The sequence below is a fragment of the Harpia harpyja genome, chromosome 14, assembly GCF_026419915.1.
Source record: "Harpia harpyja isolate bHarHar1 chromosome 14, bHarHar1 primary haplotype, whole genome shotgun sequence".
NCBI classification, from domain to species: Eukaryota; Metazoa; Chordata; class Aves; order Accipitriformes; family Accipitridae; genus Harpia; species Harpia harpyja.
The window spans coordinates 8,041,406-8,065,792 of record NC_068953.1 but is presented as its reverse complement, the minus strand read 5'-3'; the positions used below and the strand labels follow the sequence as shown (position 1 = coordinate 8,065,792).

Here is a 24,387-nt window from a genome sequence, read left to right as displayed (position 1 = left end):
TCAGCGCAGGGATATACTGTCTCCTCTTGGGACCACAACATATGGGCAGAGACATGGCTCAGTTTGCAGTAAGCTTCCGCCTCTGAATGGCTTGCAGTGCCTGACAGATCCAGGGGAACTATTTGACCTCCCTGCATGTGCCTTTCAGTCAGTCCTCATCAGTGTGCTGCTGCGGGTAGAGCAGACATGAAAATTTGAGTAGGACCACTTTAAAGCAGGTATTGTATGCAAAAAAATCTTTCTTTGCCTTTTTTTTTAGTTAAGCTCTCTGGCCAGATGTTGAAGTTGCATTTTAATCAGTATTTGACGAGTAGCATTTCTGAACAGTAGTGCAAAATAATTTAAAAAATTAATTTAATTGGTGAGAAAATTTTGTATTGTTTAGAAAAGGCAATTGCTGTATGTCTGATTCCCCCACCCTTTTGCACATTTCATGACAGATGCTAGGAATTGACCATATTTCTAATATGTGTGTAGTGATAAGAGGAATTAAAAGGGGAAGATTGATACAAAAGCTGTCTGAGTTAAAAATTAAAAGCAATAGTTGAGCTGACCAACACCTCCCAAAGCTGAAGGGAAGATAGTATTTCATTTTAGCTGAATGGTATTACTTCCCAGCTCCTGTGTATTGTTTAATAAATAAGGGAGATGCACATAATTCAATGTCTAATTATAAAAAATGAGACGATATATTCCTCAAAAGAGAGAGATTCTGCCTTTTAGTAATAAACAGCATCTGCTTTGTTTTTCTCCAAACTGAAAGGTAATTGAACTGACAATTCCAAGCTGTCCTGAAAATGACAGATGACTGAATTGGGAGTAGGAAGAAAGCAGAAGCCCTTTTGTACTGAAGAAAGGGAGATGGCACACTATAGTTGGATCTGGTTCCCTTTTACATATTTCTTTCAGAGCTTAAGCTGCTCTGGGTGACCCCAGCCAACTCATTTTATTGCTTAATTTCTTAATGTCAGCAATGGCTATTACAGGTCCCAGGTAGAGCAATATTCCTACATAGTCATTTTTATAACAATCTTGTCCTTTCTTCTCTGTGACCATAGAAACACATGTGGTACGGAAGAGAATCTGCTTTTATTACATTCTTCCTAGCTCACTTAGCTTTACTGTAAGACTCACTGGTGTTTTTGTTTTGGACCTTTTTTCTGCTAGTTTTGAGGCTAAGCTAACTTCTTGTCTCCTGGTCTATAAAAGTCTTAATCACCATGTGTTTGTCTCACATGGTGATTAAGCTGCTTCACAAGTGCTCTTGAGATCTGTAATGAGTAGAATTGTGAAGCTGTTTTGGCAGATCAGCTGTTCTGTCTGGGTCACAAGCACCAACACTTACTGCACTTGGACAGATTCACGGAAACAGACAGTTGTGAAAACATTTCAATATGTGTGTGAGAAAGCCAGAGCATTAGGAGGGTTTCTGAACAGGGAGAGCTGGATGATGGTTACAGGAAGGCTCAGAAGTCAAGAACTATGAATTCTGTTCCTACTGCTGTTGAACATTGTGGTGTTAGCTTATTGTATGGCTTTGGGCAAGCCGTCTATGCCTCTGTTCCCCTGTTTGCAGAATATGGATATTTATATTGTGTATATGTGTATACATCTATTATATCCCTTTGATATTGTTGCCTTTATCACTAACAAAGCTGCAAACTAAAATGAAACTAGGTAGTCAATATACAGCAGTTACCCAATCCATTCACTATCCTGCTCTCTAAAGAACAGACACAGAAAACACGCTTGGACAGGTTTTTTTTCCTTAGCTTTGCTGTCTGATTCTCTAATTAGTACTGTCACACAATGTTCCAGATACAGGCATGTGGGAAAATCCTGTATCTAGATTGGAAACTTAGATCTTGAATTAAGGTTTCAGAGAAACTCTATTAATACCAGTTAAGTCTTGTAGACTCCATCAGTGGCCAAGCTTGTTTGGTGACCATTTTAATACTTAATTAAGAAGGAAGGGGATTTGTTGCCTTTTCTATCTGTAAGTAGTATCTGCAGGTCTGTTGCATGTGGCCTGACTTTAAGACTAGCACCTAGATGCTAGGTTTTCTCAAGGTATTTAGTATCTTCCTAGAGCAGGTCATTGCTCTTTTGTTGCATCAGGCATGTTTGGTGAAGAAACTTCCACTCCAAGACAGACTCAAATACCTAGTAAATAGAACAGTTTTGGATTTTATGCCTAATGTCCCTGGCTTGATTACTACACTGAGGCCAACATGGGTTTATGTGAGAAGAAAGAGACAAGAAGGTAATGTTCATGCAACAAATATCAACAGCCCCATTCCCAGCATTCCCTCCTTGCTGTGCCTACATTCTTGGCATTCCCCTATTTGCCGCACCCGCTTTATTCCTGCGCATCTCGGACAGAGGTATATAGCAAGTCAGCTCCCCTACAGCTGTCAGAACAGTCTTATGGCATTAAATTTTCAGCTTCCAAGAAAATTGATCAGGGCTATCTTGAGTTATCTACATCTATTCTACATTCCCCATAGCAGATTGTCTGAATTGTTTTCTATGGGAGGAAGCTTTCTGTCTTGGTTCGTACATCAGGTTGCTTATATACAACTTGGATAACACATATAGTGTTATGCTATGTGAACTGCAGCAATATAAGCTAGAATCACAATGTGAAATTTTGAGCACCTTCAGATATGTTGAGCCAGTCAGTGGTTTGCTTAAAAAAAAACCAAAAAAAACAACAACAAAAAAAACCTAGATCACAACAATTCTTTGAAATGAGGAAGTGCGTCAGAGGAAGAAAGGTGCATATTAGCAATGTATTTTATTACAATTATTGTGCCAGATGCCATTTAAAAAAAAAATTGCAACAGATACAAAATTCTTAAATTGGCAGTTGTGTATTGTAGTTCATGATGATTGCAGATTATCATGTCTGAGGAGAATGGGCTTAGGAACAAATATGAAAACTACAGAAAGGATGCAGTGAGACATCTTGGAGAGCTTTAGCAGGAAAGCTTCCTCAGCCTGTGGTTCAGCAGACACAGAGGCTGAAGCACGTGGAACGTAGGGTTAAGCCACATCGTTGTAAAGAAATTGCTTACATTTCAGAAGTTTGTCAAGAAGGTGATCTGCCTGTGAAACACCAGTGCTGATGAAGCAAGGGCTTACTCAAGGCCAGAGGTTCCTTCTGTTAGAGCTGGGATGTGACATCAGATTCCAGCAACCACCAAGCAGTTCCTACTCATGCTCAAGGGAATTACACCCACCCTGTTTTATCTTTGATACTGAGAGTACCTAAAGTACTCAGATGTTAGATTTTTCCTCTTGATTGATTAGAAGCCTTAAAGAATTTGGCCTCAAAACTTTGCATCATGTTAACATCTACAAATTAATGATCACTTTTGTTCTCCACTCAGGCTTGGATTTTTCTTGTTGCAGCCTCTGCTCCACCTGAGATGTCATTGCTTTCTGGGCTCTTTCTGTGTCTTGCATTATCACCAGAAAGATTTTTGCTGTAGTTAAATTTGCTGACAATGCACACAGAACATATGAGACCACACTAGCTCATTCTTTCATTACTGTGTCAGTTCACAAGCTTTTAACTCATGTTTGCCAATAGAGAGAACAGATATGAATCAAAGCTAGAGCAAATATTTTCTGACTATGAACCCTCTCGAAGTTCAATAGCTCTCCCAATAGTTCCTAGTTGCTCTTTTGTTTGAGGCAGAGGCCCCTGGGCTCCAATTTAAGCTCTGACAGTTTTCAAAACCACCTTTGAAGCTGTGTATGTTGATGCTCTCAGCAAGTGGGAGTGAGAGGTCACTTCTTTATTCCTTTGAATGAAAAGAAACAGTCGAGAATATCTTCCTGGTTAGCATTTAGTTTCTTGCATCAGCCCTACAAGGAAGTACATTTACTGCATACAGTAGCACTAAGATGGTGACAAAAAATTAGGAACATGTACATAGTATCTCTTAATACATGCCAGAGTTGCTTGACTGGAGAAGCAGTATGTTATAACAACATACGCCAAGTTCATGCATTTGCTGTGACAAGAGTAGAAAAAGTTAATCTTTAGATGATATACAGTGGGAATTCTGAGTCCTAATAATGTAAAAGTTTCCACAATAATTAGATTCCAATGCAAGGACACAGATGTTAATGGAGTATAGTTTAAAGACAGTGTCAAGATAAGGCATGTATTATCACTATGGTTTGTCTTCAGTAACGTTTACACTAATGGAACTGCTGTTACTAATGTTAAACTTTGTCATCAGTAACTATTGTCTTTAGTCAGTAACACAGAATTAATATGAATATTTCAAGCAGCAATTTTAAACCTTGAGAGGCTGCTTACACAGCACTAACACTTTTTAACAGATATGCTTCTGATCTATTCATAGCAAAACCCATGAATTTATTTCCCCAGACTGCTCTGAGAAGTTTAAAAAGGTATCCAAAAGAAATGTCAGACACCAAGATTTTTCTTACCCTTAGTACTTCTTAAAATACTTAGAGCTAATCTTAGATTATATTTTATCACCACAAACTGTCATAGAAAATTCAAGCTATTCCTAGACTACAAAAAAACATTTGAAATTGATCCTCTAGCAAAACAATGTCTCTGTTGCCTTTTTCACCCTTGCTTACAGCTATGCCAGGATTTCAGCTTTTGCTGTAGTGGAAGCTGCACTGTATTTGCACAGTAAGTTATGTATTTTTCTAAAGCATTAACTTGTTTGCAAGCTGGGGGAACATTCTACATTAATTGGTTTGCAAGTAACTATATCTCAGCAACTCCTTTATCAGGAATATCTTTCTATAACACTTTGATCTCTGCTATTTCTAAAATTTGTTGCTTGTTTGATTTTCTAGGACTGCCCTTTTAAAGTCAGGCAGCTGCAGCCTCTTAAAGTAGCTATCATTCAACTAGCAGCTGTTAGCCATATCTGGCTTTTCAAGTCCAGCTAAAAGTAGCTACTATAACTTTTCTGAGAAGATGTTATTTAACTTATAGAAGGCTTACTAAGAACTTCTAAATCTTCAATTTGAGGTCATACATGAAACCAGAGATTCTGTAAGCCTGTTCTGGCAACAAGTACTGGGGACTTGAGGGATCCTGGAATCTAGCTCTGATTTCATCAATCTTTGTGTCATCCTAGATGAATCACTTCTGCGTCCTCAGAAAGAACATCTGCAACATTTGTAACATCCTCAACTCCTATAGCTCTTTTTCTCCACCCTTTCCAATTTTTGAATGAAGTATTGGGAGAATTCATACCTTCCCCCAACACCCAAATCTGGGAATAGTTAAAACCCCTGAAGTACAATGCTATTAGGAGAAAATGATCTTGCTAAGGGTTTAAACCACAAATTTAATCCAAAAATAACCTCTTGGGAATCTTTATCAAGCTGCTTAAGCATTTAGAATGAGAATGTCAGCAGGCAATGTTTGCTGAACGTGGTTTGTAAGCCAAATTGTATGAGGTAGCAGTATATATTCTGATGTTATTCTAATCTTGGTATGGATGAAACCATGACACCCCCCTGCAGAATACAGCTGGGGAGATCAACCAGTGTGGTGGTTTACTTAAAAAAAGAAAGTGGGCTTAATTGGAGGCTAAAAATATGCATCTCATAAAACAAAATATTGGTTATCTATGCCTAAATTAGATGTGGTCTTGAACCCAGACCTTGGTCCAGAATAATCCTACATTTACATAAGCCCAAATGCGAACTCTGCATCCTATGTCTTGATACTGTGGTACATGCTGTGCTCAGACCCCACGTTCCCAATCTCAGCATCTTTTTGGGGGTGGGAAAGTGGGGAGCAACCTATCAAAAAAAAAAAGTAACCCCTATAGTTGGCTCATCCTTTCTGGGGAGTAGAGTATGTTGTAGAAAGCCTCTAGTTCAGAAACTATCTTTCCAGAGCCAGTGGAAAACTTTTTTTATTCAGCAGCTTTATCGAGGAATTGTTTACCTAAGCAACTGTTTTACTGTATGTTGTAATTAGAGTCTTTTCAAGCTAAAAGAATGTTAGGAGGGTCATATAGTTAAACCCTGGAATTAGTCGCCTGTGCAATCTGAATTTTGCCCTCTGTGCATGCTTTAATTGCAATGTGTGATCACACTGTTGTGGTTTTTTTTCCTGCAGTGTGGATTCTTTAATCAGTGCTCGGAAGGGATGTTAGTTATCAAGTAATGGCTCTACCAGCTGTATTCTTTGCTCTCAGAGGTTGGTGATCGGTTCCACACCCCTCAGTGCCCGCTGAAGCACTGCGTGGACAAGCTTGGCTTTAACGCTGGCGTGGAGTTTTCCCTGGTAGCTACAGGTAGCTGCTGAATTAATTTATCCTTGCTAGCTCCATGATGTGGTAGGCTGCCCTATCTCACAGACAAGCGCAGCCACGGATAAATTAGGCAAATACTTTGCACAAACCCTGAGTGGTTTCACCTCCGGATACCTGTACTCATGGCCTCCTCCCCCGGGGGATTAATAGTCTCAATGTTGCACGGCCCGTACTGCTGCGACGCTCGGGAGGGCTCGGTACCTCCGCTGCTGCCTCTCCCCTCTCCCCTCTCCTCCCCGCTCGCTTCTACGCAAACCCCGCGGCGAGGCCGGCCGTGGGGCGCGGTGCCCGGGGCGGACCGGCCTCGGGGCAGCTGCCCGGCAACTGCGGGCCCGGTAGCCCCGGCCCGAGCGTCCCCACTTCCCCGCGGGTGCCGCTACGCATGCGCAGGGAGTGCCCGCCCTGCGCCCGGGGAGGCGAGCGCGCAGGCGCTTTTCCCGCGGTGGGCGGGGCGCGATCGCGTAGGGCGGCTGACAGGGCCGCTCTCGCGAGAGTTGCTGCGGGAACGGCGGCGGCGGAGCAGGCGGCGGCGCGGCGGGCGGGGGGGGGCCGCGGGACGGGGCCGTAGCGGCAGCCGAGGCGGCGCTGGAGGGGCGGCCGGGCCGCGTGAGGCCGGGCAGGCGGCGAGGACCCTCGGGCGGGGCGGCGCCCCCCAGCGCTGCGCGGTGAGTCAAGGGGGTGTGTATGGAGGGCGGGCGGCGGGCTGCCGACCTCCCCCGTCCCCTCCCCAGCCCGCGCCCCGGTGCGGCGCGGGGAAGGCCCTTCCCGGCGGGGCCCCGGCTCCCCTGCCCACCGGGACACGCAGAAGCCCCGGCGGCGGCCGTCCCCCGGTGCCGCGGCCTGGGCCCCAGGGGTGTTCCGCCTCTCCCCGCTGTCCTCCCCGGGAGTCGCCTCAGCGCTGTCCCGGGGCTGCGGGCCTGCGTCCCGGCGGGCCCCGGCCTTCCTGGGGCGCTGGGCGCTTCTCGGGGGTGCGGGCTGTGCGGAGCGGGGCTGGCCGCGGGGCGGGTGGGGGTTGGAATAAGGTGCTGGGCTGTAGAGGCGTTATCTGCCAGGCGAGACTCCCTAGCTCTCCGTACAGCTGCCCGCACTCGGCTCCCCCGGACGGGTTTTGGTCTATGGGTCACGTTCCCCTTTGCCGTACGTCTGTGGAGTGTTGGCTGGTGGTAGTTCTTGGGGCTGATTTTTAATATTCCCCGAAGAGTTCTGTAACTTCAGGCCGCTTCCAAAGGTTAAAAGGTTGTGAATACCCTGTAGGCAGGTTAACATCCATACTTTTCTTTCTCCAAAGACCTTTTGGGTCACACTTCAAACGTGGATTTCTGTGATAGCGAAAGACATTTTTCTCTTAGCCTCTTCTTTCTCTTCTGAGCTTCCTGCTTGACATTCAGTGTTGGTTTTGTGGCATAAGGTTTAACTTGCCAATGTAGTTTCAAATAATCTGTAGAAGACAAGGATGCAGTCTTGTTAACTCCCACAACATCTGACTCAGGCATCTCTTTTATAACCTAAAGAGAAAAGTATTCTGTAGCACAGTTAATAACTGGGAGAGCAATTCATAGATAAATATAGTGTTCAGGGAAGTTCATTCCTTGTTTTAAAAATTACTAAATGCCTGTGGTCAAGGGCCAACATTTGAAGGGTCACAGATTGTTAATCTTCTTCAAACACAGTGGTGGTGTTTGTAATCCATTTCTGTGCAAACTTTGGATATTGAGAATTTGTGCCAAAAAAAGATCTTTCAATTATTACCATCTCTTATGAGAATTAAGTCATGTAGTGTTTTAAGTATTTCATAATGCCAGGTAAGCTTGTAAAATTTAAAGTTGCTTTATACAGTTTAAAATAAGAAAAAAAAAAAGTGGCAATAAATACATTTTGGCAGAGGTGAAGTTTTCTATTACCTGATAAAATAATTTGACCTGATAAATATTATCTGTGCTTTGTGCTATAGCTTAGTTTTGTAAGTGATATCTTGAGTTGTTCTCTGACAAGACGTGCTTAAGGAAGTTGAAACGTATTAAGCTAGTAGATAATGAGTATCATTTATGACCCTGAATGTTCTGGGTTTTATATGTTGATAATTTAATTTATATTTTACCTCATTCGTTTATTATGTTATACTTCCTTATTTGGCTAATTTGAATTAGTGTTCTGCCCTCATGATTTTTTTCTTTCTATTCTTTTGTCTAGAGCCTGACACTTAGCATTTCTGCATGTCTTCCAGATGATGTATGCACACATTTTTCTTTCCACCACCCTCAGTAATGTTTTGTCCTATAACAGCTGATGAAGCTTAGGATCCGATTCTTTGCAAAATCTTCCACTGAATGTATCTTCTTTCTTCCCTCGCTTTGGCTTTTCTAAAGTGTCTGTTCTTCTATTCCTGCCCATATCACTTTGCAGAAGAACAGTAAAAGAGTGGAAAGTGAACAATGAGAAAGCTCTTGCTTGCTAGAAAAAATGCTGTTTGTAAGAGCAATATAAAAACCCTACCTTTGCCTGTGTGTTTTTTGAAATATGTATTGAAAAGAATGTGAGAATTGTTTCCTGTTGGCTACGACAGGGAGGTTTGTATTTATAATTACTTACTTATATTCCATTCTGAGCTGCAGCACTGTATTGCTAATAAGAATTTACTGTTAGCTGCATCTGCTGCCTTTTCTTCCTCTCCCCCCTCCCAGATTTAAGAGCAAGAGAAGTATCTTGCCCCAAATCACAGTAAGGCAAGAGGTGAAAAACGTATTGATATTCTGAGAAATCTTAGTCATTTCTCTGGTAAGATAATCTGATAATTCGTGTAATATGTATTCATTGTGTCCATATTTTGACTGTTATTCATTCATACCTATCTTATTCCGTTTGAAGTCTGTGGAGCTGGGGCGCATTATAGTATTTGCAGCGTGTCCTGTTTTGGTGGTGTCTGCCTAAAGCAAATACCTACAGATGTGCTCTTAGTGGGCAGAGACCTAGCACAAGCTACTTCCCCAGTAACCTTATTTTCTCCCTTGTTGTGCAGATGGTTTGTCTGTATTTTAGTAATTATGTGGCTGACTGTCTATAAGAACTTATTTAATAAGATTAGTGAATAGCAAATGCTTTCTAAGTGACTTTAAGGGAATTGATGTTCCAAGTTTACCTTTTCTGACATTTGCTGTGTAAGTATCTGGGTTTAATGCTTTTCAAAGCTTTTCCCTAACTTACGTGTAACTTCCATGCCTAAACTTCAGCTATACTTTTGCCTAGGGTCATGATGGTTAAACTTTTGTTCTACACTGCAGCTGTTGTTAGTATCATTAGCTAGAAACATTGCTCCTTTATATGCTGATATACGATGGTGGTAGTAATACGAATGCATGTTTAAAGAAAATTGCGTGATGAATCTCTTTCATCTTGAACTGTGCTGGAAAATTTCCCAACGTTGTACTATTGCTAAGCTCAGGGAAATGCCAGTATAGTTCTTGGAAATACTGCATCAGTTTCTCTAAGAAAGTTGTGTATTAACTCCTTCAGTTAAAAAAAACATTCTTTGATGCTAATGCAGTACTAGGTAGTAATACTTGTGTATGCCGAAGAAAGGAACATTTACCAATTGGCAGTAATTTCTTTCTTTAAATGTGTCTTTAGCCACTAACATATTCTTTAAGTTGTGCAACTTGCTGTTAGGTTCTTAGGTTTGGAACTTAGGGTTTTCAAGCAGTGTTCCCTTAGCTGATGGTGTTTGCATGCCCATATAGTGAATGATACGCATCTTCAAATGTAGCATTGTGCTACCAAAATGTTGCTGCCAGTAATATTTATCCTTTAAGAAGGAATAGAAACCAATGATATTTACCATGAAAGGTACAGGACATGTAGACAGTATGCTTGAACAAATATTTGCATTTTCCATTGCTTCATATGCAATCATTCGTGTTGCTCCTTAATATTGCTATAATAGCAGAAAATTATAAATACCATCAGTTTAAAAAAAACCCAAAGAGACCAGGTTAAGAAAGACGAGGAGATGGTGAACCAAACACAATAGAGGTGGGCAAAGGGAGAATGTTCCTGGCAAAGGGAAGTTACTGTTGCTGTTTGTATGAGTATGCTAGTATGGTGTGGAAGACTGACATCAGAAAGACAGTTGCTTTTTCATCAGCATTGAAACTACAATTCCGTATTTTAGAATCATCAAAATGTAGCTAAGATGATACGCTTTTTGGTTTTAATTATGTGTGTTGGTCAAAGCTCGGATCCAGTATATTTATTTCCAATAGCTGCAGTAGCACGGGCAGGTTTTTCAGTTGTGATCTTCGTGGCTGTTGACAGCTTTGTCAGTCTGACTGACGTTTCAGTAGTGCTGTGTAGGAGTACCAAAGAAAACTGTGAGCCTTGTCCACATGGGGACTTCACTAAGCTGGTCTTTTTTTGATCAAGGTAAATCCTCTAAATACCTCTTCTCATTCTACCAGTTTCCCTGTGATAGAAATCTCAGTTTGGGTGTTTGCCTGGAGCTTCATTATTCTTTATGGGGAGCTGAAGGTTGGGCAAACATGGGACTCATGGAATATAAGCACGTTAATTGCTGGAACTGCATTTATGTAAGGCAGGTTTTTCTCCGAAATGGGAAAATACTATTGCCATCTGCTGCCTTTGCATATAGCCAGGCTCTTTCTGGGCCATAACCACAGAGACTGAATTAGCAGGTGCGTGGGTTCACTGGTGTTTGTCACATCTCTTCTGTCTTGAATTGTCATTGACAAGTACCAGCTCTCTGCTGGTTCTTCGGAAGGGTATTCGTGATGGTTTTTAATTTACCTTACTTGACTTTTTTTCTGATCCCTTACCTTCTCTGCTGTCAAATGTGGTTGGAGTTAGATTAAATCCTTCCTATTCTAACCTGAGATCAAGATTTAACCCTTTTCAATGGTTTCAGTGTGTCTCTATATGCCTTGCCAGGTCTGATGTGATTTCTTCTCTGGGCCCATAAGAGATATGCAAACTTGCTGATTTTCATGCTGTGCTTATGAAGATTTTTTAATGTGTTCTGCTGCTCAAGACGCTGGAATTTCAGGATGGTTACTTTTACATTAGAGTGAGCCCAAACTTTTGTCTCTATGCAGTGTTATTTTAGGACGCTTTTTGGTGGGCATTTCAATTCCCAAGAAAGTCCTCTTACAGAGGATGCATAGAAGCATTCTCTGCTTTGTCTGACTTACTATATTTAAATTGATAGGAGCTGTATGCCTGGAAAAAAAACCAAATTACTGGTGTAAGCGGCGTCTTTCCCAGTGCAGCGTGTGGGGGAGAGGAGTGCATCGCCCTTTCACGGCCGCCTGTCCCCACGGCGGGCTGGCGCTGACGGGGTTTAGTTTCGTGTCCCGTCAGCCGAGATGTCCGGCCCTGGCAGTGCTGAGGGCGGGCAGCGCCCTGCCGCTCGGCCCGGCCCCGCTCCTCTCCGCCGGCGCCCGTCGGTAGGGCTAAGCTCGCCGTGTCCTCCCGCCTCTTACGTCTCGCTGTAATTAAAAACGCGAGGAGCGGGTGGCTTCCCGTGAGAGGCGGTCCCGCTGCCAGGCGGGAGAGGGGAGGACCTGCCCTCCCGGGGCTAGGCAGCCTGCGCGGGGCGGTGAAGCGGAGCCGGCGGCGGGCCCTGCCCCGGGGCGAGGACCGGCGACTGCCGCGGGGCGGGCAGCTCCTCCCGGCGGGCCGGTGCCGGCCGCGGTGCCGCCTCCCGCCCCCCCCCTCCCCCGGGGCCGGCGGGGCGGCCATTGGCCGCGGGACGTGTCACTCGGGCGAGCCGGGCCTGGGCGAGCGGCGGCGGGAGGAAGCGGCGGCCGCGCCGGGCGGAGGGAGCGGCTCTGGGCGCGGCCCCGGCCATCGATCCGTGCCACTTCCCCTAATGGCCCGTCTCTTCCTCCTCCTCCTCCTCCCCCTCCCCTAGGGCGGATCGTCCCCCGGCCTCCCTGTATGTGAGAGACGGGGCCGGCGTCTCGGACGGAGCCGGGCCGCGGGAGGGCTGAGCCGGCAGCCGCCGCGGGAGGAGCGGAGGCTTCGGGGAGCGCTTCCTTCCCACCGCCCGCACCGCCGTGCGCGGCAGCCCCAGCATGGAAGCCATCGCCAAGTACGACTTCAAAGCCACCGCGGATGACGAGCTGAGCTTCAAACGGGGGGATATCCTTAAGGTAAGTGGCGGGTAAGGGCCCGGGAGTGTTCCCTCTTTGGCCCTGGGCTTTTCAGCTTCTCTCCGGAGCCTCTTCCTGTCCATCAGACCTGACCCTATCTTGCGTCCCCAGAGAACGCCATCTCCTTTTTACAGGGTACCTCAAGATTTCCTCAATCCCAGTCTGACCTCTTTAAGAGCAGGAGAGGCTGTTTCGTTTCTGTGTTAAGCATGCATCCCAAAGTCTCTCATTTCTCTCTTCTGAGATTGGAATATTTGAAAACTTAAGTCGTAAACGTGGTAGCAAATAAGCAGAAGTACGAGAGAATCTCTGCGCTGAATTCCCCTCTAGGAGAGGAAACCCCTTAAAGTAATCAAGATCAATTTGATATTCCTTTCCTTTGCCTCCTGCCAAGGATTCCAGTATCAAAGAACAGTGATTAGATTATTTCTCAGTAGATAATCTTTTAGCATCAGGCTGTCAAATATTGGTGCTGAGTTTTATCTTCAGTCCTGATGAACTGGAGTGATAAGCTTGTGGCTGAATATTTAATGGATCTGTGCAGATTTAAGTAGATGTTGGAGTGCATTAGAGGAATCTGGTCTATGGTTCTTTCAATATATCAAAGGCTGTTTAGACTTCATCTTGGCTATGTTAAAGGAATTTGAAAAATATTTGAATTTCTAAAACTTTATTTAAAAAAAACCAACTGGGCACACAGAACAAGCCCAAAATTTTATTTTGGGGAGAAGTAAGATATAAAAAGCCATAGTGATTTGGCCTCAGTGAAGCATATCTCTGAGCATTGTTGCTTCCAAGTAAAAAGAGCTGTATTGTGGAATGTTTTAATGGAGTTTCATTCGGAGTCAGTATTTCTCCATAAACGTACAAGATGGGCTTTACCTTCCTAGCGTGATGTGTTTACTATTAAAGTATTTTAAGCTGCTTCTTTCTAAAATATTTTGAGTAGAAACTGTTTTGAGAGGTACCTATCCTGCAGATGTAAGGCTGTAACTTTGTGTATGCTGACAAATCAAGTCCTGCAGACCTCAGTGGGATTACTCATCTGCTTAAAATTTTTGCCAGGGAAGGGCTTGATTTCAACTACTGTTCTAAAATAAGTTGGAAGAAACAACCTCTACGTGTAAACTTAATATGCATCTTTTATAGCTGATATTTCAATAACATAACTGTGGCTTTGTTAAAAGTGCAGTAATATTGTGTGGCCATCAACAGATAAAGGTTGCAAAAATGTATCCTGCTTTGAGATTGTTAACTTTTAAAATAAGTGCATCTGTATATATCCTACACATCCCTGGCCCACAATTGGCCTAAAAATGCCTGTTAGACCTGTATACCTCAATTCCTGTGTTTATGTAAATTACCAGAATATTTCCTTTTGCTGGTTTTAAACATTTGAGACTGTCAGAATTTTAGAAGTCTTCTGTGATAACCTCGTTTATTTTTCTTAACCTGAGCTTCTATTTTGGGTTACTACTAGCTACCCTCAGCTTTTATGGTGTATTTGAAGTAGAGCACAGCTGAAGTCAGCTTGTAGAAAATGACGAACAGGAAGGAAAAATTAAGTATAGTGAAATATAGTTTATTTTAAAGTGTATTCTTAATTTCATCTAGTTTGGTATAGAAGTTTGCTGAAGTACATGAAAAAATCTCTTGTAAAATTTACATTCATTTAAAAATACGTTCTCTAAGAATTAAAGGAAAAATAACTTTTTTTTTTAGACTTTTGAAAGTTTAGTCTGTGCTAAAACTCTTACAACTGTGCACAGTGGCTGATAGTAAGATGTTCTTGAGTCCTAGCCACTTGGTGTCATCCCATAGATACAAGTTTTGTCACAATAATAGAAACATGGTGGTATGTATGCTGTTACACTGCGTTAATCATTGTATTTTTCCTAGAATACAGAGAGGGATTTTCCTACTCTTCATAAAACCTAGGCTGAACACTTCCTCAAAGTTGATGAACAGTTCTACAAACTATATTTCCTTTCAGCTCATATTCTGAAAATGCTTACAAATGTTACGTATTTACTTCATAGATGAGTAAACCAAGTCATAGAAATAGTAAATTGCTCAAGATTATCACTAAAGTTAGTGAGAACTCCAAGGGTTTCAGGAATCCTTCTTCAGCACATAGTTGAGATGAGTTCCGTGTAGCATGGTAAGGTTCACTGTCTAAAGCTGGCAAATTTCAGACAAATAAGCCAAAAACAATTAGAACTGTTACAATTCACTTTACTCAAACTGACAAACTTCTGTAGTGCTTTGTCACTTTGAAAGTCAGGTTCACTTCAAATGTGTTTCAGGTTGTGGAAATTAATTTCCATCAGACATGCCTGATCTGTTTTGTTAGTACTTTGCTCATGACTGAGGAATCTCAGGGTATCCCATCCATGTGCCTCGTGTGATCTGTCTTATTAATCAGGTCAATCCTGCTGCCCTCGAACGAATTGGAAAGAGAAATAAACGTGTTGAATGCACCTGCATGCTTTGCTCTTTAGATAACCCTTGCTGAGGCGCACATGTAATTTGACATGTAGTGAAGACTTCTTTAAATCTAGCTATTAGACACCTGTCTTGATGCACCTCCAGAGAGTTGAGTTAGTTTGATGGCATATAAGATGATGGCAAAGCATTGTTTCATAGCAAAATGTTATGCCTTGACCACACTAAGGAAAGAACAAAATCTCTAACGCTTTAATTCCCACTCCTTGGAAGTTCACGTTTCTCTTTGTGGGGGGAGAAGGCAAAGATGCACACTGTCTGACTCCCTCTGATTTCAGCAGATAACTTGCCTATGATGTCATGGTGCCATTACTGCTGCATACCCACATATTCGGGACTTGATTGAATAGCATTTGAACTGTAGCCATTAAGCTGGTTGTTAGTAATCTTGTGGCTGGTTTCCAAAAGTGAGTGAAGATAGTTGACCTTTGGCTTGCAATTGTAAAACAGCTGAGTGAAGAGGAAAAGTGCTTGGCCTTTTCTTTTGTGGGCGCTATATGGTAAAAGCTGCCTCTATGATTTTTGTAACCCTGGCAGTAGACTGGATCCCCTTACCCTTTTGTCTAGTGGTTCTATAACAGTGTGTGGTATTGCCATTCAAGAGATGCAAATGGACAGCTTCTTAAATATTCTTAAACTTCTTAAATATGCTAAATGCTACTTACCGAGCATTTTCCAAAGGAAGGAAAGGTTGCTGCTTCCTTCTGTGTCTTCTGACTACAGTACAGTGCTGTAGCTCTCAAGATCACCATTCTTTTCATGTACAGGTGGTTGCTTCACAAAAGCTCATTGGTGACTGGCATTCTATTGGGGGTGTGTGAAGATAGCCTGTCCAGTTATTTAAAAAAGTAAAAAAAGGAAACTGAGGGATTCCTATTTATTTACTGTTTTTCACTTTGAATAGTTGATGGTTGCCATGATGCTTTTTCAGTCTTTTCCCCTTTCACTTGCTGTATTTATTGAAGTTGGGACTAGTTAACTTTAGTCTCTGTCTATATTTGTTATTCAGGTTTTATGTCCCCAAAAACTATTTTATTTCTAGCAGCTTCTGGTTTTGTTGGCCTTTGTGCTAACTGGCAAGTATCCAGACCTAAAGTGTGCTGATACTTGCTGGTGGTTTGGCAGGAGTGCCGGGGGGGGGGGGGGGGGGGAGAAGAAAAATCACAATTCTTTCACTCATCTCCTCATCATTTCTTTTCTTTATTCCTCCCACACCTAATCTGAAGTGTACAGTTAATACCATTGTGCTCTGATAATAATTTCTGCATGGTTAATACAGAAGCACTAAACATATTCATGAATATCTTGAATATTAGAATTGTGGGTTTTTTAAAAAAAAAAACTATAGACCACTGCTCCATTTCCTCTTTTTCCTTCTTCTGTTGTAGCGTTGGGGCATAGCCAGGAAGTGATATTCTGAAGAACTGATTAAGTTCCTGTTCCCAGTAGTTATCGGCATAATTAATTCGGGGGCACTTACAGATTGGTTTTATGAGTAAAATTACTCAGGTGGAGTTCTAAATAGAGGGCCATCATCTTTAATTTGGGGGTTTTCACTTTTGTTTGCCACACAAACCAGCTTCCCTATATGCTAAAAGGAGGAATTCCTTGATAGGATTTTGATCACTTGACAGTTTTGTTCAGCAAAGTCAAGATTTTTTTCTCTTCCTACTCTGATCATACACTTGATAGTCACTGCAGGTTCTGTTCACATGATTGTTTGCCACCAGACTTATTTTCTGTCAGCCTTTAAGAGGATTGAGCGTTTGCAAACAGTTGATGCTGAGATGGCATTTTCAGTTCCTGCATGAAAACCATTTTTCTGTGTCTGGATCCAGTGAAACAGTTTTGAATAGAGGGAGGAGTATGATAAACAAGGGGAGCATGGTCTCCCTTTTCTTCTTCCACATCCCTTGTCTTTGACCTCACCTGCATTGGCTGTTATGTTGTGGTGTCTGTGCTAGAGAACAGAAATTCATTGCTTGCTGAAGAGTAGTGCAAAGACTTTTTCTCTGTTTTGGGTGAAACTGTCTTCACTCTCATCCTTCCTTCTTCTCCCTTCCTTACACACCCCCTTCATCTTTCCCCATTTTTTTGTAAGGGGGTGGACTCAGTGTGGTCTTGATTATTTTAATATGAGAGAAACAGTTTTCTGAATTAATGATTCAGGCAAATTGCAAGCATCGTCTGCTTTATAGTGAAATAGGTCAAATATTAGAACAGGTTGCCCAGAGAAGCTGTGGAATCCCCATGCTTGGAGGTACCCAGACAAGTCCCTGAGCACTCTGATCTAATTAGACTTGTTTTGAGCAGGAGGGTGGATTGGGTGACTTCCAGAGGCCCTTCCAACCTATGTTATTCTGTGATTTAGCTGTGAGTGGCAACTCTGTTGTATGCGATGGTTGATTTGTAAAGGTACACTTAGGTCATGTTTCTTGGCTGGCAGCGTTGAATGAAGATGATATTTGTCATCAATATGTGATCAACATAGCAGTCTAAGAAGACAAAACAGAAAATTACAGAGACTCATAAAGACAAGTATGATTATCTTAAATGTAGTTGATTTGGCATCCTGGCAATTGGAGATAGGTGTTATAAAGAGATGCCGCTATAAGAGGTTGCATTCTTCCAGTCTACCCAGCTATTCAATGCCTATGTTTTTAGTACAAACTTCTCAAATATTGTTCCTCTTATGTATGATAGTAATCTGAGGCTGGGATGTGTTTTATTAGCCAACTTCCCTAGGCATCGGGGGGAAGGGTTGTGGGAAGGAGCTACCTAACCTCCACAAGGTTCATGTGCCCAAAAAAGAACACATGTTCTGTATTTGTAAAAGAGCTTGGACCTGCTTAGAGCAAGATTGCATTGCTGAAGGTGTGTCCGTGCAGAGGACATAAATACAGAGTATTCCAGACTGAAGGTATAAAGCGGTCTTTGCAAGCAAGGGGTAAACACATTCCTCCTTTAAAATGGCATCTTTGTTTTTGTTTAGTAGCTATTTGTGATGATTATTTAAACTTGTCACTGAAAGCGGAGAAAAATTAGCTCTTGTGAGCTGTGTGCTACCTGAAGCCCACTGGAGTTTTGAGTGTCAAACAAGACACTGATTAAAGCTAGTGGGCAGCTCAGCTAATTTTATTATATTGACTTAACATATATTGCATTCTGTTATAACCAGGGGAAATTATGTTAATTCGAAGTTCAGCTGCCTTTTGCCAATTTAATGGAAGTGCTATTGTTACAGTTTCTCTGTGAGGTCCAGCTTTTGATATGACTGGTGTGACAGACTTCAGCATAGACGTATCAGCAAATCAAATTTTGGCTTGCTATATTATTTATCTGCTTTGTTCAACATGCGTGTCAAACTGCAACCAATGTGATTCTCTTTTGGTTTTATTTACTGGCAACACAAAGATGTCATCTCTCCTCTTTGGTTCAGTGATATTTCTCTCATGATAACTATATGATATGGGAATGTCTGAGAATTTCAGATCAATAAAATCTGTTATTCTGAGGGACATCCCAGGCGTTAATGGACTAACTTTGATTTAGGTTTTTTTTAATGAAAATGGTAAAAGCTTAATCACAGCTGGGGGAAGAAAAGAGTGATTATGACTTTTAGTGGCACGTATAAAGGATTGAGAGTGTCATACTTTTCCAGTTTCTGTGAATAGCCCTGCTAATTGGGGCTACTACTGTTTGTAGTGAAATTCAGACTTTTCTGATTTCTCACTACAATCAATAAGGATCCAACTAAGTGAGGGGAGATAAGGAATCCAATTTGTCTGTGTACAGCTCAGCCTAACATAAGCAGTGAGCTGTATGGCCCCTTGATAAAATCCCTTGTGCTTTACAGTTGCCAGTGGCTATATACCAGAAATCAATAACTAAAGCTTAAACCTCAGGAAAAAATGTGCTGGGCAAAACTAATTCTATTTCTTTGAAAATGAAAGAAAATTAAGCATTGGTCCCCTAACAACACTGGAGCCAAAAGTCTTAGAATCTCACATTGAGCAAAAAGAGAACGTAATTTACTAAACCTGATGAATTTTACAATAGAAGTCTAAACCAGAAGAACTGCTAAAGATAACATTAGGATATTTTCATGATTGCTGTGAGACTGAACTCTTGTATTAATTTAAGGCTATTAAACGGATGATACCAGATTTCCATACTTAACTTGTTGGTTACCTCTGAATTAAAACCTTTGCTAAACTGTTAATAATTTTATTTATGTAGGTCTTGAAAGGTTTGAAAAATCAAAGCTAGTTCTAGAACCATAACAATAAACAACTTTAAAAAAATCCAAACACCACCACCACTGCCACCCCCCCCCAAAAAAAGGGCACATTTAAAGGCATTCATGTAATGGGCATTAGCAAACAATTTGGCAACATAGATGAACTAGTTGAGATGAGTTTTTGAGTTTTTCCTGTGTAACTGTGTAGCATCACGTTTCTTCTGGTCTGTGGTGTTGAACTGCAGAATGTCCTTTCCAGGTTTGACAGCAGAGTGTTGTTAAAGCAATAAGGAGAGGAGTCTGTCGCACCCCTCTGCACAGAGGTTTACGGGTATGTCTGCATTGCGTAGTCATGAGATGGGACTGTATCTTCTGTAGCTATATCCAAGCTAACTTTCAGGTAGCTGGAGTAATGATAACCACATTATAGGATTCAACATGATTTACAAAACATACAAAGGACTCTGGATGAATACTTAGCCTGTGCTTAGTTCTGTGTTACGGGGTGTGTGATGCCTTAAAGTCTGAGCTAGCTACTCTGGAGGTCTTAATTAGCAAGATGTGTAGCAAAGGATAAGCCTATTTCCTTTCTTCCCCCCCTCGCCCTCACTCACTTCTTTCAGTGCTTGGTGGGATAGGGGCTAGCCAGAGAGATGAAGCAGTGAATATAATGTTTAGGTAGAAAAGTGACCAAGGAAATGCATTTGTTCTTACTCTGATGCCTAACCTTGCGGACATAGAAATGGAGCTTTTGTGTAGTCATCCATTTCACTGGAGCACTAGTGAAAAGAGGCACTAGGTCTCAGTGTTTTGTTATTTTTTACTTTATTTAGCATTTTGTTAGGAAAGCTGCCTTTGATCTCTGTAATTTCCAGTTTTCTCTGAAAATTCTGTTAAATTAAAAATGCAAATGCGTAGATGACTTGTATGCATTCTGCGTTTCTACGCAGATCAGCAAACTGATACTGCAGTAGTCTGATACACAAGTTCTTATCTGCAGCTTTATCCCACAGCAGTTCTTGCTCTTTCATTTCCTTTGCTGGCCCTGCAGTGGCAGTTAATATTATCTTCCAAGTTGGGCAAACATCAGTGACTAGAATGTACACAAGGAAGTAAAAACGTGGTTTTTAGATGCTTTGGGAGAGAAAATAGGATAGGAGAATACTTCCTATTATTTTTTTAGGGGCTTTTTTTTTTTTTTTCATTATCTACAGCTTGGGGAATGCTGTATAAAGTTGTTCCTTTCCCTCAAATAGCCATATCTTTTTAGATGGAACAGCAACATTGTTGATCTCAATCTGTCAATCTTCAAGCTGCACTTCTTCACGTTCTAGGCTTATGCCCTGTTGCTGAGTATTTAAAGCACTGCTCATGAGTGGCACATGCCTTCAACTTTGAAGTCATCTTGTAACACCTCATAAGAGTAGGTGTTCAAATGGAATAGAAAAACGGTTGTGAAGCAGACTGTCTGCGGTGGAGCCTGAACTTGTTCCCATGTCTTATACGCATGATTGGTGCCACCATCTGACAACTCAAGTGAGAATTGGTTTAACAAACTTAAGAATGTGTTTTTTTTCATGGTGACATGCGCTAAACACATGGGTTGTACAGCTGAGCTCTAATAGAGCAAAAAGTGAACTGACAATCTCCAAAACTGCTCCTGATAATTATTTTTAGGATATTTATTATATTCCTGAAACCCAGATGCTACTCTACAATACTTCCTGATTAGTTACTAGATGCATCTGAAATTTGCATTTTAAGTGGTTGTGTTCATAATTTTCCTCAGCCTGTATTTCCCTCTTTACTAAAAGAATAGTGTTTTTCTATAGATACTAAATAAAAGCCCATTTTAAAAATGTCTTAAGTGTCTTGAAGAGCCTAAGAAATGATTGCTCACTTGAGTTTCCGTACCTGATCTTGGTCTTTTGTCTCTGGTTATTTGAGGTTGTGAAAACACATAGACAGTCCTGTTACTGAAGATTCATCAAATCGGTCAGTTTTTTGATCCCATGGGGGCAGGTCAGGATGGTGACTGGAATAAGGCAGAAGTTAGGACAGCTATTTTTGTCTAGGAAGTAGATTGTCAGCCTCTCTAGAGTAATTAATTTATAATTGTGATGTTCAAACTTTACTGACCTTTATAAATAAAATATAGAAAGAGAATACGTAACAGAATAGCTTTATTCTGTTTGTACCTGCTGAATTTAGCTTCTTTGCATGCGTTTGTGTCAGCATGCGTGCTTTGTTGTGAACTGCATGTTGGCTTTACTGCAGCTGGACCTCATGCAGGGAGCAGAAAGCATTTTTTTTTCAGTTCAGCTGAACTGTAATTATACTGTTAGTCTCTAAAACCTCTTATTTAAATAATTTGTCTCTGGAATTCATGCTTTCTGCATTGAGCCAACCTACTTCTTGCTCTAACTTGTACTAAAACTCTACAGGTTTACATGTGGAGGAAAAAAAAAGTGCTGCTGTTATGCAAAACTGTTTCCCTTGGGAGGAAAGGGGGGAATTCTTCATGAGTTATGTATGAGCCAGCAGGTTCCACTGATCATGGCAGCTCTGCTAGTGCAGAAGACTTGTGGTCTAGGCTAGTCAGTCCTCTGGTTTGTGAGAAATTGGCACAAAATTTTAAACTCTTGCAACTCTTGCTGAGCTTGAGTAGGTTTTTCTATTATAAATCCTTATGTGCAGTCAAATTTTGAGTATTCTTTTGTTACCTACACTTTAGCATAAATATGAAAATGATATTTTAACCATTTGATCTGGCTTTTACTTTCTGCTGTTAACAGTAGATTATGGTCTGCTTGGAAAGAGCTATGCTTAGATTCCAGGTTTAAGTGAATTTATTTCAGAATACTAGGAAGAATTTTAAGCTGCAGAAGTGTGCCTCTTTTGCTAGTTTCTCTAGAAAATCTGCTGCTTTTACTTAAGAGGTATATCCCTGAGCTCCTGTGTGGTTCAGGTCTTGTGCTCTAATCTTTACTACTACTGGGGGAATAACTAATTGGGGGGGAAAACTCCCAAATTCTTGGGGATAGAGGGGGAGGGAAGGCAAGGCAAACAAGTGCTCAAAGTGTGTCCTACAGTTGCAGAGGAAGGGAAGAAACAAATGCAAGGAGGAAAATGAGGAAGTGGCAGCTGTAATGGAGACAAGTACAATGAAAACTTAGAGGTGAAATTTGGCATTTAAAATGTTGTGGTTCCCAACCTTGCCTTCAGACAGCACTTGAATTTTGGCGAGATGAACATCAGCTTGACAAATGTGTCTTGTTGAGGCAGTATCAGGAATACCTGTTGTGCATATATTCCACAGCTGAATTTTATGTTTCTGTAATGTTTTGCATGTCCTTGAAGAATACTTTGTCAAGATGTATCCTTAGCCCTGGAAGTGATAAAGCATGGGCTGGCAATTCAGGCTTTCTTCTGACCACTGGAATGGAGGAAGCAGAAGTTGCTTCTGCTTCCTCCTTGCCTTCACTTCTGTCCTTATTTCTTAAAATATATTTTGCACCAAAGCCTCTGCCCTACCTCTAATGAAGCTATAGTTTGTAAAAAAACTGTGTGGATTGTCTGCTTTGACCGTTTGTACCAGGGTGCTTAAACTTTCTTCCAGCATCAAGCTGTCTTGACACTTCCTTACTCCTTAGCAGGAAGTGATACATTCCTCATTTTTTTCTTGAAAATTGCCTTTTAGGTTAAGAGATAGATGAAGACTGTTGTGACTTTACCTAGGAGGACCCAGATTGAAACTAACAACTCTGCTTACAAGATCACAAAAAATAGAGATAACCAAAGTGATAATGGTTGACACAGCTTTCCTGGCTTCCACCCCTTCCTTTACAGCTTGTTATGTCTGGAACTGTTGCAAGCTGTTACCTTCACTCAGTTTATTTAGGTAATGTGAAAAGGAAGAACATAGGTAAAAAGAGGCTTCCAATGTTTCTATAAACTTTCTTGAGCTTTCTTTTCCTTCAAAAGCTTGTGTCTCATTCCACCTTGTCTCTGTTTGGATTACAAACACGTGCATGATGCTGCAGTAAGATTAGAGAAGCTGTTGATGCTATTTGCACTATGAGTAATAAGTTGCAGTAAAGCTTATTTGTTGAGAAGAAAAAATTAACTTTCAAAAAAGCTGAAGGTATTAAACATAAGGTAATATGTTGGTAAAAGAGCTGCTCTACAGTCTGGTCAGCTACTGAAATCTATCCATGGGTGACTTATGTGAGTTGCAGATTAGCATTCTGTGGAAATGTTTGAGCTACCCCACAAGAGTATAGTTCTAGACCCTTTGGGGCTACCTAGTTTAAAGTCCTTACAAACCAAATACGGTTATACCATTTTCATAGTTTGCCTTGAATCAAACTGGATTTAGCTGTTTTTGTTCAGGATTGCAGTCCAAAATGAGAAGTCTGGCCATACCTAATCCAACTCTTGTAAAACCACCTGTTTTCCCTCAGTCATGATCCCCAACCCCCCTAATTTACTAATTGGGGCGTGGGGGGGAGGGGGCATCATCCAAATGAGTGGAGCTAGCTTTTGTGTCCTAGTGCAGGGAACAAGTAACACTGCTGGGGTGTGCTTGGGTTTGGTAAGGTTTTTCAGCACTATCATAGTCAGATCTGAGCTGACCTTTTACATGGCCTTTGTACTGTGTTGCCAACTACCTGTATTAGTCAGCTTTCTCGTACTTACTTTTCGTTGCCACAGATAATATTAGGTTTATTATACCTTTATAATGGATTATGCTTTAGACTTTCTCCTATGGAAGTAAATTCTACCCTTTCTAATGTTAAAATAATGCCCCGTATCATTCTGGGAGTGGTTCCCATCTGAAGTGAATTATGTGCAATTTTCATCATTAAAAGTAATAGAAAACTCTTTACACGTATAATGGTCCTCTGCTCTTCTCTGAATATCTGTACTATTTGCCATTGGAGACTGGCCTAGACGGACCCCTTGAGTGCTGGCTGTATTGGGTGAAACATTTAGCACTGGACATAATCTTCCTCCTTGTATAAGGTCTTGGATTCCTACAGTCAAGCTTTAGGGACTTTCTCAGCTGGAGGCTGTATCTGGACTACTGTGTTTTAGCAGCCACTGATGGCCACACCTTGGATGTATCTTTCTAAAACCATTTTGAGTCCAT

At 41.6% G+C, this 24,387-nt stretch overlaps 1 protein-coding gene and 1 long non-coding RNA gene across 2 annotated transcripts in view; one reads left to right on the top strand and one right to left on the bottom strand.

The window, feature by feature from the left end:
- Nucleotides 1-2,781: 2,781 nt before the first annotated feature.
- LOC128151519 (uncharacterized) lies at nt 2,782-6,680 on the bottom strand. The gene is made up of 2 exons (XR_008238398.1): nt 5,691-6,680; nt 2,782-3,809 (listed from the first exon to the last, which is right to left on the bottom strand). It is a non-coding gene; the product is annotated as an uncharacterized LOC128151519 (long non-coding RNA).
- Nucleotides 6,681-6,849: 169 nt separating this feature from the next.
- The window catches only part of GRB2 (growth factor receptor bound protein 2), a 53,595-nt gene continuing 36,057 nt past the window's right edge, over nt 6,850-24,387 (top strand). Inside the window, exons 1-2 of the mRNA XM_052809046.1 lie at nt 6,850-6,994; nt 12,250-12,490. Coding sequence (XP_052665006.1) covers nt 12,413-12,490 — 78 coding nt within the window. The 5' untranslated portion in view covers nt 6,850-6,994; nt 12,250-12,412. The remainder of the gene's footprint in view (nt 6,995-12,249; nt 12,491-24,387) is intronic.